Genomic DNA, 17,450 nt, shown 5'->3' with positions numbered 1-17,450 from the left:
TTGCACAGAGTAAAAAAAATCTCCAAAACAGTCTCCCTAGGATGATTTTGCTTTTAGTCATTTTAAGAGTCATTTACATTGTATTATTTGGCCTGTTTAAAATTGTCTCAACTTAAATACTAGATATTATTCTATCATATCAAATAATTTCTGATCAATGAGTTCAGCTGTTTTAATTTTATCAAGTAATGTTTGCTTTTCATAAGCTCATAATACATTTTTCTTATATATATTTGTAATGTTGACTCTACACAGCACTACTGGATTTTACTAGTAAGAATAGAAAGAGAAATATGTTTATGTTTTTTCTATAATAATAGTAAACTCTCTAGTTACAATATGACAGTATTCAGTTTGAATCCAGTGCTTTGTTTGTCACTCAACATAGTAAATAAATGCAAATAATAATGCTCCAATTATTTCATGTAATTGGTTATCTTTACTTTCTTTCAAAAATAGATGTTCAAGACCGAGTTGCTTCATATTCACAAGGAGCAAGACCAAAAGAAAACTCAGTGAGCACTTTACAGTTGAATACATCATCCACAAACCACCAATTGCCTTCTGAACATCAGACCATACTAAGTTCTAGGGACTCCAGAAATTCCTTAAGATCAAATTTTTCTTCAAGAGAATCAGAATCTTCCCGAAGCAATACACAACCGGGATTTTCGTATATTTCAAGTAGAGATGAAACCCCAATCATAAGCAATTCAGAAAGGGTTGTTTCATCTCAAAGACCATTTCAAGAATCTTCTGACAATGAAGGTAGGCGGACAACCAGGAGATTGCTGTCACGTATAGCTTCTAGCATGTCATCTACTTTTTTTTCACGAAGATCTAGTCAGGATTCTTTGAATACAAGATCATTGAGTTCTGAAAATTCTTATGTTTCTCCAAGAATCTTGACAGCTTCACAGTCCCGTAGTAACGTACCATCGACTTCTGAAGTTCCCGATAATAGGGCATCTGAAGCTTCTCAGGGATTTCGATTTCTTAGGCGAAGATGGGGTTTGTCATCTCTTAGCCACAATCATAGCTCTGAGTCAGATTCAGAAAATTTTAATCAAGAATCTGAAGGCAGAAATACAGGACCATGGTTATCTTCCTCACTTAGAAATAGATGCACACCTTTGTTCTCTAGAAGGAGGCGAGAGGGAAGAGATGAATCTTCAAGGATACCTACCTCTGATACACCATCTAGAGCTCATATTTTTAGAAGAGAATCAAATGAAGTGGTTCACCTTGAAACACAGAATAATCCTCTTGGAGCTGCTGTCAACAGACCACAAGCATCTGCAGCATCAAGCAGTGCCACAGCAGGTGGCTCTACATCAGATTCGGCTCAAGGTGGAAGAAATACAGGAATAGCAGGGATTCTTCCTGGTTCCTTATTCCGGTTTGCAGTCCCCCCAGCACTTGGGAGTAATTTGACCGACAATGTCATGATCACTGTAGATATTATTCCTTCAGGTTGGAATTCAGCTGATGGTAAAAGTGATAAAACTAAAAATGCACCTTCAAGAGATCCAGAAAGATTGCAGAAAATAAAAGAGAGGTAAATTTGAATGCCTGTCTTAAGCGTATAAAGCAAGAATATATTAGAGAAAGAACTCTTTTTTTTTTTTTTTGAGATGGAGTCTTGCTTTGTTGCCTGGGCTGGAGTGCAGTGGCGTGATCTTGGCTCACTGCAATGTCCACTTCCTGGGTTCAAGCAATTCCGTCTCAGCCTCTGGAGTAGTTGTGTCTACAGGCACACGCCACCACCACCTGACTAATTTTTGTATTTTTGGTAGAGATAGGGTTTCACCATATTGGTCAGGCTGGTCTTGAACTCTTGGCCTTAGGTGATCCACATGCCCCAGCTTCCCAGAGTGCTGAGATTACAGGCATAAGCCACGGCGCTCGGCCCAGAACTCTTCATTTCTAAATTGGCTTCTTATAAAATTGATATCTGAAGTTTATTTTTTACTTTTTTTATTTTTTATTTTGAGATGGAGTCATACTCCGTTGCCCAGGCTGGAGTGCAGTGGCACAATCTTGGCTCACGGCAACCTCTGCCTCCCTGGTTCAAGCAATTCTCCTGCTTCAGCCTCCCAAATAGTTTGGATTACAGGCGGCCGCTACCACCCCAATTAATTTTTGTATTTTTAATAGAGGCTGGATTTCACCACATTGGCCGGGCTAGTCTCAATCTCCTAACCTTAAGTGATCCACCTGCCTCCACCTCCCAAAGTGTTAGGGTTACAGGGGTGAGCCACCAGGCCCAGCATGAAATTTCTTCCCTTAACATTTACATTCATTAAGGTGTTAATGGCTCACTCGTAGGTAAACAGATAAGAATTAATAATTTCGGATAGGCAATGGGGGATGTGAATTACGTCAGAAAGTAATCTAAAGTTTATTTTATTTTAACCAGGTTGGAGTACATATATACAGAAAGACAAAAATCTTAATCTCTTACTTAATTTTTTGGTAGACTAATGCTAAATGGGGTAGGTAAGTGGAACAGATTACCAGTAAATCTGTCTTAGCTGTTACTAAGATGATATATTAATATTTATTTGGAATTTGATGCACAAAATAATCTTTATTTTGTATTTGAAGTCCAAGTATATACTGAATATTCTTTTTAAATATTTTGTAGAGATGGGTCTTGCTTTGCTTCCCAGGCTGGTCCCAGATTCCTGGCTTCAAGCCATCCTTGTGCTTCAACCTCCAAAAGTGCTGAGATTGCAGGCATGAGCCATCATACTTACGCAGTTATTTACATATTAGAATTATTTAACAGAAATACCAGTGTAGGCCAGGCACAGTGGCTCGTGCCTGTAATCTCCAGACTAATTTAGGAGGCTGAGGCAGGTGGATCAGGAGGTCAGGAGATTGAGACCATCCTGGCCAACATAGTCAAACTCCATTTCTGTTAAAAATACAAAGATTAACTGGGCATGGTGACGTGCACTTGTAGTCCCAGCTATTCAGGAAGCTTGAGGCAGTAGAATCTTTTGACCCTGGGAGGTGGAGGTTGTAGTGAGCTGAGGTTGCACCACTGCACTCCAGCCTAGAGACAGAATGAAACTCTTACTCATACAAATAAATCTTTATATAGAGTTAAAGGTTGCTTATAAATTACTGGTTAGAGTGAAAAGACAAAAAAGCAGAGATCTTACTCCCAGCCTGACTATTAATTTAGTCATCCTAGTCTAATTACTTAACATTAAAATACAATGAGATAAAGTAGTTTATTTGAAATACACTTCGAGGAAAAGCCATATAACGTTAATATTGTGGTATTTTTTTTTCTTTATCACAAAGCCTAATAGAACTGTTAGGAAGCATAGTTGTTACTGTTATTTTTAGATTTTTTTGTACTTTAATAAGAAAATACTTTGGGCTACCATACTTCTATTTCTCATTTTATAGGATAGATTTTATCCTATGTGACTGTTACTTTCCTGCTTTTAAACTTGCCATTTTTCCTTTTTTGTAGAAAGGCTTACTCTACTCTGGTAGTGTTTGCTTTAATGTTTGCCTATGATAGCAGCTTCCTCTATTTGCCAGCTGTCTGCTGTCTGCTAAGGAATGTAGTAATATATTTTCAGCCCTCAAGGTTAGGTTAATTTGAGTACAATAGTGTAGGCAGAGGGCAAAGTGTTAGTAGTTTAGTTATCTTCAGAAAGAAATGATTGAGTCGGCACCACTCTGATTAGTTTAAAAAGCACCATTTGTTGGTTATTTTGCCAGAGAGAGACTGTGTGTTGTGTATATGTTTGTATTCCTGTATTATATCTTTCCTCATACCTAAGGATTTTAAGACATTACACAATTAAGTTAAAAATGGTACAGAAAAATTGAATCCACCAAGTCAATAATTGAAACTCAAGGGAAGAACGTTAAATTTAAAGGTCAAATGTAAATACTGTTTTCAGTCTTTAAAAATAATTCATGCTTGAGGTCATATCTGATTAAGACAGGGCATGAAAGTCTCCTAGCAGTTGTATATCCATCTCTTTCCACAGATCTTTTGATAAGTTCATTTAGGAATCCATATATTCCAGATTGTATTTCAGTAACAGTTCAGCATTCTGTTTTACAAATTTACTGAGGACATGTTTCATGCCAACAGTAGAATAACGCAGTAGGAATTTTAACCATTATTATTTTATAGAACTATTACTCTGCATTTATATTACACAATGGCCTGTTAAATAGAGGACATAGGTTAATGGAAACTGTTATAAGATTTCTGCAGGAAATGGGGGAGGGATGGAGAATTTTAACATACTTCTTAATTTTTTTTGTGGTATACAAGTCAGTTTAAATGTCATTCTGATAACGTAAATGAGAATCTACAGGCCAGTATGTGTTTAATTCATGGAAACAGCCCTAAAATTTGAGGGGAGGCAAGGGGCAAAAGTGGTAAGTTTATCTTATCTTTATACTGTTGGACTTGAAGTAGTCTGAAATACCTCAGAAATTAAAATCTTTTAGGGGTACTTATAAAGTCATTGAGAAAAATATAGGTCTTAAACTGTCTGCCAATGATAGGTTAACCTATCATGTATTTTCAAATTTAAGTAATTTTTGTGATGTGATGGAATGAAGGAGAAAGAACTATTATGGAAGCTCATAAAATGCTTGTTACAGTTTTTATTCTCAGTGAGAGGATTTTTCATTTTCAGTCAGAGGGTTGCTGATTAATAATAATTGTTATTGTTTCACTGATGTTACTGTTTGCTTTTTCCACCCAGAGACAGTGTGGGTAGAAATATCAAAAAAGAGAGCTTGTGATTATGTGTGACTTAAGTAACCAACCAGGATGAGTTATGATTGATTTGGGAAATGTGCCTTCTTTTCCAGCCTCCTTTTAGAGGACTCAGAAGAAGAAGAAGGTGACTTATGTAGAATTTGTCAAATGGCAGCTGCATCATCATCTAATTTGCTGATAGAGCCATGCAAGTGCACAGGAAGTTTGCAGTATGTCCACCAAGAATGTATGAAAAAGTGGTTACAGGCCAAAATTAACTCTGGTAAGATTTACCCTTTTGTGTTTTCACAATTTTTCTAAGAGATGCACGTATGTATGCCTTTTGGTTAACAAATTTATAATTTATAGATTATTGAATTTAGACTTTTAACAAGTGTCTTAATCATTTTTGAAGTCTTAGCAGAAGCATTAAAGAGCATTAGTATTTCTTTATAAATTTTTAGTAATGTGTATTTCATTTCCCAACCATTTACTACTTAATAACATGTATAATACAGCTGTAATTTGTGATCACTGGTATGTCCCTTATATCATGTAAGATCCTTTTGAATCAAGGAAATAGACTCCCCATTTACCAACTGTGTTCTTGAGAAAGATTTATTTCTAATGTTGCTGTTGTGTCACTTAGCAAATTACAATAATAAGGCTCCTGTGGGGATTTATTTGTTCATTGAGTGCCTGTAATAGAGCCAGGCACAGTAGTTCTTAGACATTAGTTATAGGATGGTAAAAAGACAAGGCACTTGCTTCTTGTATTGGTATTGGATGTTAAGGAAATGCCTTTCTGAGGTGAGAACATGTAAATAGAGAGCTGAGCTATTCCATAATTAGGGGAGAGCACTCTAGCATAGGGAACAGCAAGTTCAAATACTTTAAGGTGGAAATCAACTTTATGTTTTTGAGGAGCTGAATTATGCATAGTGTGGCTGGTGTATAATTAGTCGGGGAGAGAATAAAGCTGAGATGAGAAAGATTAGCAGAGGTTAGCTCATGCAAGACTTAAAGCAGAGGCTCAAACCTTAGATTTAAGTATGATGGGAAGCTACTAAAGGGAAAGGGGATGAAATGGTCACTCATATTTGGCTGCTCTGTAGAGAATGGAGGATAGAGAGTAATACAGGGAGACCAAACAGGAGTCTATTATTGGAACACTTGTTAGAGTTGGTGATGATGAAAGTGTAGCAGTGGTGATCGTGATGATAGAAATGGATAGATTCTGATATATTTTGTGGGTAGATTCTGTAAGACATCCAATTCAGTAGATTGGATGTGATGGAATGAAGGAGAAAGAACTATTAGGGAAGCTTATATTTTTGCTGAGCAGTTAAGTGAATGACAGTTCCTTTTACTGAAATAGGAAGCTGAAAAGGGGACTAACACTTTTGTTTTGGACATTATATTTGAACTACTTATTAGATAACCATATAGAAATATGATGTAGGCAGTTAGCTATACAAGCCTGGCATTTCAGGGGAAACACTGATTAGTTTCAGTTATGAGCACGTGAGTAACGTTTGAGGTGTTGGTCAGCTAGAGGAAGAGCAGATAGCAAAAAAATAGGCCCAGGACAGAGCCCTGGGACACTAACATTTAGTGAGAACAGAGGAGATTTAAGGAGCAGCCTTTAGTCAGAAAGGAAGAAAACCACGAAAATGTGTTGTGCAAGCCAAAAGAAGAATGCTTTAAGGAGTATGTGATCAACCCTGCACTTGTGAGAGGTCAAGTAAGAGGAGAAGAAAGAATAATTGGATTTGATAGCATGGGTGTTCTTGGTGGTTTCAGTCTCTGGAATCGTGGGTTCCTAAACCTTATTAGATTAGATTGAGAAGAGTAAAGGAGGTAAGAAAGGAGAGACAGCAACACAGATTTGACACTTTGAACAAATTTACTACCAAGGAGACTATAGGGAACAGGAATTAGAGTTATATGGGATCACAGGAAGTGTTTTTGTTTAATTTTGAGGTAGGAGATTTTTAGGCATGTTTTTATTTTGAGACTTCAAACAGAAAAAAAAAAAAATACGAAAAGAGGAGAAAGAAGATGGGATCCAGAGCACAGGTTGAGTGGTTATCCCTTAATAGGAGAAAGGATATATTCTCTTCAGAAGGCTGGTGTTGATATGGGTGTTGATCAGTTTGTTGCTTTAATGGGAAGATTTATGACTTCCTGCGTTAATTGCATCTGTTTCCTTAGGTAAGGCCTTTCACATATTAGGAGGCAGGTTAGAAGGTTTTTGAGGTATGAGAAAAATAACATTCTAAGGATGTGGATATGTCATAGGATTTCCAGATTGTATTAGTGTCTGTAAAAGTGAATTTAAAATTAGGTATACATTCAATTTTTTTTAAGCTGTTATCAGTTGTTTGGGATACAGGTATGGACTAGAGTTCAATGCTGGTGGGTCTTTTGCCAGGCAGATATGATGATGAAGGGAGTTAAGGGTATGTATAAGGACATAATTGTGGCAATCATATAAATTAAAATCAGAAGGAAAATAAGGACATCACAAAGTGTATAATGAGAAAGTGTAGAGTATCTTTGAATTTTATTGACACTGAGCTAAGTAGGCTAAAATAATAAGAATTGGTATACAGGAGGAGGGGATACTTAAAATAGAGATTTAGGGGTAGTACAGTAAGTTGTGACAAAATCAAGCGGGATCAACTTAGTGTGGGTGACTGAGGTTGGAAAGGGTATAATATTGGAAGCAAAGATGTTGAGAAAGTTATAATCCAATGGGACCGGTCTTGGGTGTTGAAAAAGCCAAGAATTTAGTTGGCAAAGAAAGTAGAGAGCCAGGTGCTAAAGTCATTAATGAATTAGGGGAATTAGGATTTGAAAACAGTAATGGGTATGTTGGGTGGGCAACTACCCTCACTTCTTGGTCCTGAGTTACAAAGGACTGTGGAGATAAAATGGCTATAGAAACATACATATAGGTATTATTAGTCAGGTGGCATTGTGGTTCAGACATGAAAGTAAAAAGTTCAAAAAAGAAAGGTTGGTGATTAGAGGAATTTACTGGTATTAGACCATGAGTACAAGAGAGGACATAGAGACTACTAGTAAGGTAGAAAATTAGATCAGATTAATAAATGTACATAATTGTGTGAGATTAAAGGTCTGATCATTATAGCATGGTGACAAGCAAATACGTTGTGAGGTATGATGGCACTGATTTTCATAATCTGTTGGAGGAGTTGGGTTCAAGTTGGATATTACGGGGATACTGGGAAAATTCCTGAGGCTCCTAGTAATGTGATAGTCAAGTGGTGAGCAGTAGCCCCCTTGGTGGGCACAAGAGGCGCAAGCAGTATCTTTTCTTCTAAGCTAGTCTAAGCCCAAGGCGCTGAACAAACAAGCTGTCTCATCTGGAGCTGCCTTTTCTCTGATCTGTGTGGTGTTACAGTAACTCACAGGCTTTGTTGGTCAGGTGTTAGGACTAAATGAGAGATTACACTTAACATGCTTTTCATTTTGATACTTAAGGACCCAGAAATATTAGCTATTACCAAAATGAAGAACAACAACTTGACTTAACTTCTGATACAGACAACTGATTATTAGTGCTAGATATGGAGGAAAACAGATAATACAGTTTATCGTTTAAGAACATTGGCTTTTTGAAGTTAGACAAGCCTAGTTTGGAACATTTACTTGAACACTCAGCTAGCTATAGGGTCTTGAGCATGTTTCTTAACATTGGTTCTCAACCCTGGCTGCTGATCAAAATCACTCACTGGAGTTTTTAAAAATACAGATGGGCTGGGCGCAGTGACTCACTCCTGTAATCTCAGCACTATGGGAGGCCAAGGTGGGTGGATCACCTGAAGTCAGGAGTTTGAGACTAGCCTGGCCAACATGGTGAAACCTCACCTCTACTAAAAATACAAAAATTAGCTGGGTGTAGTGGTGCTTTGTATCCTAGCTACCCAGGAAGCTGAGGCAAGAGAATCGCTTGAACCCAGGAGGCAGAGGTTGCAGTGAGCCAAGACTGCCCCATTGCACTCCAGCCTGGGTGACAACAGTGACACTCTGTCTCAAAACACAAAAAATACAGATGATTCAGATCCACACTCAAAGATTCTTAAGTAGGACTGGGGTTGAGCCTCAGTTCCCTTATGAGTAAAATTGAGTAATACCTCATAAAGTTGTTAATGAATGTCAAAATAGTTAATGTTTATAGTTTCCAGTGTACCAGGCACATGGTAAGTACATGATTAAATTAAATCAGAGTTTGTTTTTGTTTTTGAAACAGAGTCTTGTTCTGTCTCGAGGCTGGAGTGCAGTGGCACAATCTTGGCTTACTGCAACCTCTGCCTCCTGGGTTCAAGGGATTCTCCTGCCTCAGCCTCCTGAGTAGCTGGGACTACAGGCGCACACCACCATGGCTGGCTAGTTTTTCGTATTTTTAGTAGAGGTGGGGTTTCGTCATATTGGCCAGGCTGATCTCAAAGTCCTGGCCTCAAGTGGTCTGCCCTCCGCGGTGGTCTCCCTGGCTAATTTTTTGTATTTTTAGTAGAGATGGGATTTCATCATGTTGGCCAGGCTGGTCTCGAACTCCTAATCTCAAGTGATCCGCCCACCTCGGCAGCCTCCCGTAGTTTTGGGATTACAGGCGTGAGCCACCATACCTGGCCTCAAGTTAGTTTTATAAGGTTATAATAAATGCTTTTCAAACTATGGCCAATTGAATGTATAGGTCTCAGCAACTAAACTTTCCTGATAATTATTCAGAAGTATTTTTTATAGCTGCACAAATACCCCATCATTCTGGTAGAGACTTATTTAAACATTTATTAAGAAGCTACTAAATTTGGATTGCTAAAGTCTACAGGATGTACAAAGATGAATACAATAAATCTAGTACAGGTTTAGGCAGGTACAGTCAGAGTGTAATGGAGAGAGCCCTGATTAAGATATACAGGAGTAGGCTGATTGGTGGGTGACACTTGTAATCCAACAGGACAAGACAAGAGAATCGCTTGAGCCCAGGAGTTAGAGGCTGCAACGAGCCATGATCTGCCACTGCACTCCAGGCTGGGCAGCAGAGTGAGATCGTCTCCAGCAAAAACAGGAATAAATGGGTTGCTCCCAGCTATGTGGAAGTCTTTTATTCCCCGGAGGAAGAAAATGAAGCACCAAGATATAAGAATCTGTATTAAATTATCTCCAAGGTCCATATTACATTTTCATGTATGCTAGACTCTTAAAAAGAAGCTGGGTTTTATTCATATACTCAAAATGTAGTGAAAACTCAATGTAATTTTACAACAGCTCATTTTGAGACAGCTTACTTCTTCAGATTAGACTCACTTTCAGCTGTTTTCTAGAAAATACTGCTATCTTGGACCGTATGCCAAATTTTACTCCTAAAAAATTCTTATTTGACTAACACTAGTTAGTAGAGTTTTATGAGTTCCTTGAAGGCAGGACCTTCTACTCTTTCTTTTTTGAATTTCCAAAATCTAATTAACTGCTTGCACATAACAATCACTCAACAAATGTTAGTTGAATTGAATTTAAACCTATCTACCCTGATATGTGTACAACTGACTCTAATTTTAAGGTCATTTTTCCATTTGAAACCCTATCTAAATATAAACAAAGGAAAAGGTAGAAAGAACCTACATATTTAATTATACAAGACTACTGCCTACCAAATTGGAACCAAAAAGCTTCAGAATAATCAAATGTTGAATCGATATGGAAGTTTTCTATTTAAAAAAGTTTTTGGTCAAACAAACATAAGTAGCATAAAATAAGCCATTTTGACCATTTTTAAGTACACAGTTTGGTCCATTCACAGTGTTGTGCAACCATCACCCCTATTTCCAAAATTGTCTATCATTCCAGACAGAAATTCTAACCATTAAGCAGTAACTCCTCACTTCCTGCTCCCTTCTCCACCAAATCCCTGCTAATGTCTCATCTACTTTCTGTCTCTCTGAATTTGCATATTCTAGATATTTTATGTAAGTAGAATCATAAAATATTTATTCTTTCATATCTATCTTATTTCATGTAGTATAATGTTTTTGAAGTTCATCATGTTGCAGCATATAACAAGACTAATTCCTTTTATGACTGAAGGGAGCTCTTTTTATTTGGACAAAGTTGGCTCCTTTTTTCCATTCTAGCAAGTAAGACAGACACATTTTTTAAACTCCAAAAGGTCTTAGGTGTGTGTTGTCACATCAAAGATACTGGCTTGGTGTGTAACTAGGTGTTTTAGATGTTGCGTCACTAAACATTGTTTTCATGCCATCATGCCAAAATACTTAAGGAGGAAGTAGGAAGTACAGATGACATTCCATTGCTTCTGTCAGCTTCCTGTGATGAAGGATGTATGATTATCTGGGAAGAAAACAACCAAGGTATCTAAATAATGGGTGGTGGCTTATTATCATAGGGCAGGACCTGATGTGAACATTGGATATTATAGACTGCTGTATTAGGGGACATTACTGGTTTACTGCAGAAATGTATTTCCTTTTCTTCTCCTTTCCATTAAGGTTTTTATGTTTTTATTTTTTTTATTTTTTTATTTTTTTTAGGTAGAATATGTCTATATTTATTAATATTTCCTTATAGGCAGAGAAGTTACTATAAGGACATTTTCTTTTTTTTTTTTTTTTTTTTAATTTTTTATTGGATTATAGGTTTTGGGGTACATGAGCAGAGCATGCAAGACAGTTGCGCAGGTACACACATGGCAGTGTGCTTTCTTTTCTTCTCCCCTTCACCCACATTTGGCATTTCTCCCCAGGCTATCCCTCCCCACCTCCCCCTCCCACTGGCCCTCCCCTTTTCCCCCCAATAGACCCCAGTGTTTAGTACTCCCCTTTCTGTGTCCATGTGTTCTCATTTTTCATCACCCACCTATGAGTGAGAATATGCGGTGTTTCATTTTCTGTTCTTGTGTCAGTTTGCTGAGGATGATGTTCTCCAGATTCATCCATGTCCCTACAAACGACACAAACTCATCATTTCTGATTGCTGCATAATATTCCGTGGTGTATATGTGCCACATTTTTCCAATCCAGTCTATTATCAATGGGCATTTGGGTTGATTCCAGGTCTTTGCTATTGTAAACAGTGCTGCAATGAACATTCGTGTACATGTGACCTTATAGTAGAACGATTTATAGTCTTTTGGATATATACCCAGTAATGGGATTGCTGGGTCAAATGGAATTTCTATTTCTAAGGCCTTGAGGAATAGCCACACCGTCTTCCACAATGGTTGAACTAATTTACACTCCCACCAACAGTGTAAAAGTGTTCCTTTTTCTCCACATCCTCTCCAGCATCTGTTGTCTCCAGATTTTTTAATGATCGCCATTCTAACTGGCGTGAGATGGTATCTCAATGTGGTTTTGATTTGCATCTCTCTGATGATCAGTGACGATGAGCATTTTTTCATATGATTGTTGGCCTCATGTATGTCTTCTTTCGTAAAGTATCTGTTCATATCCTTTGCCCACTTTTGAATGGGCTTGTTTTTTTTTTTCCTGTAAATCTGTTTGAGTTCTTTGTAAATTCTGGATATCAGCCCTTTGTCAGATGGGTAAACTGCAAAAATTTTTTCCCATTCTGTTGGTTGCCAATCCACTCTAGTGACTGTTTCTTTTGCCGTGCAGAAGCTGTGGAGTTTGATTAGGTCCCATTTGTCTATTTTGGCTTTTGCTGCCAATGCTTTTGGTGTTTTGGTCATGAAGTCCTTGCCTACTCCTATGTCCTGGATAGTTTTGCCTAGATTTTCTTCTAGGGTTTTTATGGTGCCAGGTCTTATGTTTAAGTCTTTAATCCATCTGGAGTTAATTTCAGTGTAAGGTGTCAGGAAGGGGTCCAGTTTCTGCTTTCTGCACATGGCTAGCCAGTTTTCCCAACACCATTTGTTAAACATGGAATCCTTTCCCCATTGCTTGTTTTTGTCAGGTTTATCAAAGATTATATAGTTGTATGTATGTTGTGTTGCCTCCGGTGCCTCTGTTTTGCTCCATTGGTCTATATCTCTGTTTTGGTACCAGTACCATGCTGTTTTGATTACTGTAGCCTTGTAGTATAGTTTGAAATCCGGTAGTGTGATGCCCCCCGCTGTGTTCTTTTTGCTTAGAATTGACTTGGCTATGCGGGCTCTCTTTTGGTTCCATATGAAGTTCATGGTGGTTTTTTCCAGTTCTGTGAAGAAAGTCGATGGTAGCTTGATGGGGATGGCATTGATTCTGTAAATTACTTTGGGCAGTATAGCCATTTTCACGATATTAATTCTTCCTAACCATGAACATGGAATGTTTCTCCATCTGTTTGTGTCCTCTCTGATTTCGTTAAGCAGTGGTTTGTAGTTCTCCTTGAAGAGGTCTCTTACGTTCCTTGTGAGTTGTATTCCAAGGTATTTTATTCTTTTTGTAGCAATTGCGAATGGCAGTTCGCTCTTGATTTGGCTTTCTTTAAGTCTGTTATTGGTGTAGACGAATGCTTGTGATTTTTGCACATTGATTTTATATCCTGAGACTTTGCTGAAGTTGCTTATCAGTTTCAGGAGTTTTTGGGCTGAGGCAATGGGGTCTTCTAGGTATACTATCATGTCGTCTGCAAATAGAGACAATTTGGCTTCCACCTTTCCTATTTGAATACCCTTTATTTCTTTTTCTTGCCTGATTGCTCTGGCTAGAACTTCCAGTACTATATTGAATAGGAGTGGTGAAAGAGGGCATCCTTGTCTAGTGCCAGATTTCAAAGGGAATGCTTCCAGTTTTTGCCCATTCAGTATGATATTGGCTGTTGGTTTATCATAAATAGCTTTTATTACTTTGAGATACGTTCCATCGATACCGAGTTTATTGAGGGTTTTTAGCATAAAGGGCTGTTGAATTTTGTCAAATGCCTTCTCTGCGTCAATTGAGATAATCATGTGGTTTTTGTTTTTGGTTCTGTTTATGTGGTGAATTACATTGATAGACTTGCGTATGTTGAACCAGCCTTGCATCCCCGGGATGAATCCTACTTGATCATGATGAATAAGTTTTTTGATTTGCTGTTGCAGTCGGCTTGCCAATATTTTATTGAAGATTTTTGCATCTATGTTCATCATGGATATTGGCCTGAAGTTTTCTTTTCTTGTTGGGTCTCTGCTGGGTTTTGGTATCAGAATAATGTTGGTCTCATAAAATGATTTGGGAAGGATTCCCTCTTTTTGGATTGTTTGAAATAGTTTTAGAAGAAATGGTGCCAGCTCTTCCTTGTGTGTCTGGTAGAATTCGGCTGTGAACCCGTCTGGACCTGGGCTTTTTTTGTGTGGTAGGCTCTTAATTGCTGCCTCAACTTCAGACCTTGTTATTGGTCTATTCATAGTTTCAGCTTCCTCCTGGTTTAGGCTTGGGAGGACACAGGAATCCAGGAATTTGTCCATTTCTTCCAGGTTTACTAGTTTATGCGCATAGAGTTGTTTGTAATATTCTCTGATGATGGTTTGAATTTCTGTGGAATCTGTGGTGATTTCCCCTTTATCATTTTTTATTGCATCTATTTGGTTGTTCTCTCTTTTATTTTTAATCAATCTGGCTAGTGGTCTCTTTTGTTGATCTTTTCAAAAAACCAGCTCTTGGATTTATTGATTTTTTGAAGGGTTTTTCGTGTCTCAATCTCCTTTGTTTTTAATTTTAAGCTTAAAACTTGATGAGGAAAAGTGTTTTATGAAGACATTGTAAAACTAAGCTTTACTTGTAATTTAATTTTCACCAGGTTCTTCATTAGAAGCTGTAACAACCTGTGAACTATGTAAAGAGAAGTTGGAGCTTAACCTGGAGGATTTTGATATCCATGAACTACATAGAGCTCATGCAAATGAACAAGTTAGTATATTTTGCCTAATTTGGTAAGTGTCTATTCTATGCTTCAAGGACAGCTCTTGAAGAAAAGATTAAATCATGGTCAGAAACCTTGCATTAAAATAATAATAACAATGATAATGTTCTTAACATAATTCTATTACTTCATTAGGTGTTAGAATTTCATAATTTTTTTTCCCTTAAGCTTAGGAAAGTTGTTCCAAAATAGGGATGCCAACCTGATTTCCCCACAGCCATAAGTTTTTTGAGATGCATGAATGATACAGTTAGAATGAAGAGCTCAATATTTTCCCCCGTTTTCTTTACTGAAGGAAAATTTAGGAGGTGGGCAGATGTGTGTTTATGGAGATAAGGGTGACTCTAGAGCCAAATTATTGAAGTGTAGTTAGCATATTTGTTGAATAAAAGATATGATGGAATGCATGAAGTGCTTGAAAAACACTTTGACCAGGTACAGTGGCTCACTCCTATCCTGAGCACTTTGGGAGGCTAAAACAGGATGATTGTTTGAGGTCAGGAGTTTGAGACCAGCCTCGGCAACATAGCAAGACCCTGTCTCCACAAAACAAAAAACACTTTTTAAATGTAGGGGTAATGGGCCTACTCTTTTTTATTATATTGAATGAGATTTATAAAACATGAAAACCATTTTGTACAGCCACCATCTCTGTTTAGTTCAACATTTTTATCACTCCAAAAGAAAACCATCTACCCATTAAACAGTTGCTCCCCATTCTGTCCTCTCAGCCCCTGGCAACTACCAGTCTGTGTTGTTTTGTAGATTTACTTACCCTGGATAATTTCATACAAATAGAATCATACATTAATATGATATTTTCTGAACCGCGTTTTTTAAATATGGGAATAATGGATACCCTTTGAAAATCTGATTAAAACAATGTACCCTTCTTTAAAAATATATAGACACAAATTATTTCTATAATTTAAGGGGTTCCCAGATCCCTTGAAGCTAATTGCTTGAATCCAGATTAAGAATCACTAATCTAAAGACTGAAACATTAAGCAGTTGATATAGCATAGGTGCTACTCTAATGCCAGTTAGGTTGTTTTATTCTCCATTGCACTAGTTGTCCAAAAAAGAAAATCACTTTCAGCAAGGAAATGTCTTAAATCCCCAAGGAGTTCTTTGTAGCTAGCTGAGCATTGATATTTAAAAAATGGAGGAATCATGGAAAAGTGGAATCATGCAGAAATAAATACATAATTTTTCAAAATGAGAGTAGGTTTCAAAAGGATTATTTCTTTTGCTGCCTTCCTTCTCGAGATGCTTCATCCTGGTCTCTCAGAGGCCGTTCTTTCTTTCTTTATTTCTTTTCTTTTTTCTTTTTTTTTTTTTTTTTTTTTGTGATGAAGTCTCGTTCTGTCGCCCAGGCTGGAGTGGAGTGGGGTGATCTCAGCTCACTGCATCCTCCGCCTCCCAGGTTCAAGCAATTCTCCTGCCTCAGCCTCCTGACTAGCTGGGATTACAGGCATGTGCCACCATGCCTGGCTAATTTTTGTATTATTAGTAGAGGCGGGGTTTCACCATATTGGTCAGACTGGTCTAGAACGCCTGAACTTGTCCACCAGGCTTGGCCAGTCCTTTTTGAACTCAGGAATGGTTTTATTGTTTTCTAAGCATTTTAATGACTCATATTCTTTAGAAGTATTAGGAAATATCAGGTGGAGTCATTTTAAAAACAATGACAGCCTTGATTAAACTTTGTGGTTTTAACTTGCTTATTCTGTATGAATAATAGATTCTAGTGGCCTGATAGATACACTCATTTTTAAGTGATTAGTAAGTCTATTTCCTCATTACCCAGTGTCTTGATCTTTTACAAGGTGATAACCATTTAAGTTTTTTTTTTGAAATGGAACCTCGCTGTTGCCCAGGCTGGAGTGCAGTGGCACGATCTCAGCTCACTACAGTCTCTGCATCCTAGGTTCAAGTGATTCTCCTGCCTCGGCTTTCCAAGTATCTGGATTGCAGGCAACTGCCTCCACACCTGGCTTATTTTTTGTATTTTTAGCAGAGATGGGGTTTCACCATGTTAGCCAGGCTGGTTCCTTATCTCAGGTGATCCACCCGCCTCTGCCTCGCAAAGTGCTGGGATTACAGGTGTGAGCTACTGCTCCTGGCCCCATTTAAAGTTTTTTTAAAAAATTTGTGAATATATTATTCCCTTGTAAGTTACAAAGGCAAAAATAAATTATTAAGTGAAGCAGTTCAACTGTGTGTGTGTATGTGGTTTTGCTCTTGTCACCCAGGCTGAAGTGTGTGTGGGGGGCGGGGGCGGTTTGCTCTTGTCGCCCAGGCTGAAGTGCAGTGGCGCAATCTCTGCCTCCCGTGTTCAAGTGATTCTCCTGCCTAAGGCTCCCAAGTAGCTGGGGTTACAGGTGCCTGCCATGGCTAATTTTTGTAATTTTAGTAGAGATGGGGTTTTGTCATGTTGGCTAGACTGGTCTTGAACTCCAGACCTCAAGTGGTCCACCCACCTCAGCCTTCCAAAGTGCTGGGATTACAGGTGTGAGCCATCATGCCTGGCCTCAAATTTCTTGAATACTCAGTAGACTCTGATAACCAGTTACTTGCTGAAGGTGGTACTAAAATCATAGAGTTCTTAAATTCTGATGAACCAGTTACCCAGTTCAGTTTATGAGTAGTTCAGTGTAAAAATTAAAGGACAGATTAGATTTTTAATAATACTATATTATTCCTGATTTGTATTCATGGCTTAAAAACAACAGGGGCAGGAGGGGGTAGGGGGGACATTTAATCTGAGGAATGTGAGCTCCTTAAAATTATCAGGTCCAGAGAGGTGTTT

At 38.0% G+C, this 17,450-nt stretch overlaps 1 protein-coding gene across 35 annotated transcripts in view; it reads left to right on the top strand.

The window, feature by feature from the left end:
* MARCHF7 (membrane associated ring-CH-type finger 7) overlaps nucleotides 1-17,450 on the top strand; it is a 54,741-nt gene that overhangs the window by 30,611 nt on the left and 6,680 nt on the right. For 22 of the 35 annotated variants that reach the window (XM_078327610.1, XM_078327611.1, XM_017973445.4 and 19 more), the window contains 3 exons: nucleotides 460-1,558; nucleotides 4,861-5,030; nucleotides 14,516-14,625. In XM_078327610.1, the coding sequence (XP_078183736.1) occupies nucleotides 460-1,558; nucleotides 4,861-5,030; nucleotides 14,516-14,625 (1,379 nt within the window). Of the gene's footprint in view, nucleotides 1-459; nucleotides 1,559-4,860; nucleotides 5,031-14,515; nucleotides 14,649-17,450 lie in introns of all 35 variants that reach the window. The other 13 variants (XR_013518917.1, XR_013518915.1, XR_013518914.1 and 10 more) reach the window with 1 other exon arrangement.

Source organism: Callithrix jacchus, chromosome 6 (genome assembly GCF_049354715.1).
Source record: "Callithrix jacchus isolate 240 chromosome 6, calJac240_pri, whole genome shotgun sequence".
NCBI classification, from domain to species: Eukaryota; Metazoa; Chordata; class Mammalia; order Primates; family Cebidae; genus Callithrix; species Callithrix jacchus.
Note: the sequence above shows the minus strand (reverse complement) of the source record. Positions and strands in the feature narration are given on the sequence as shown.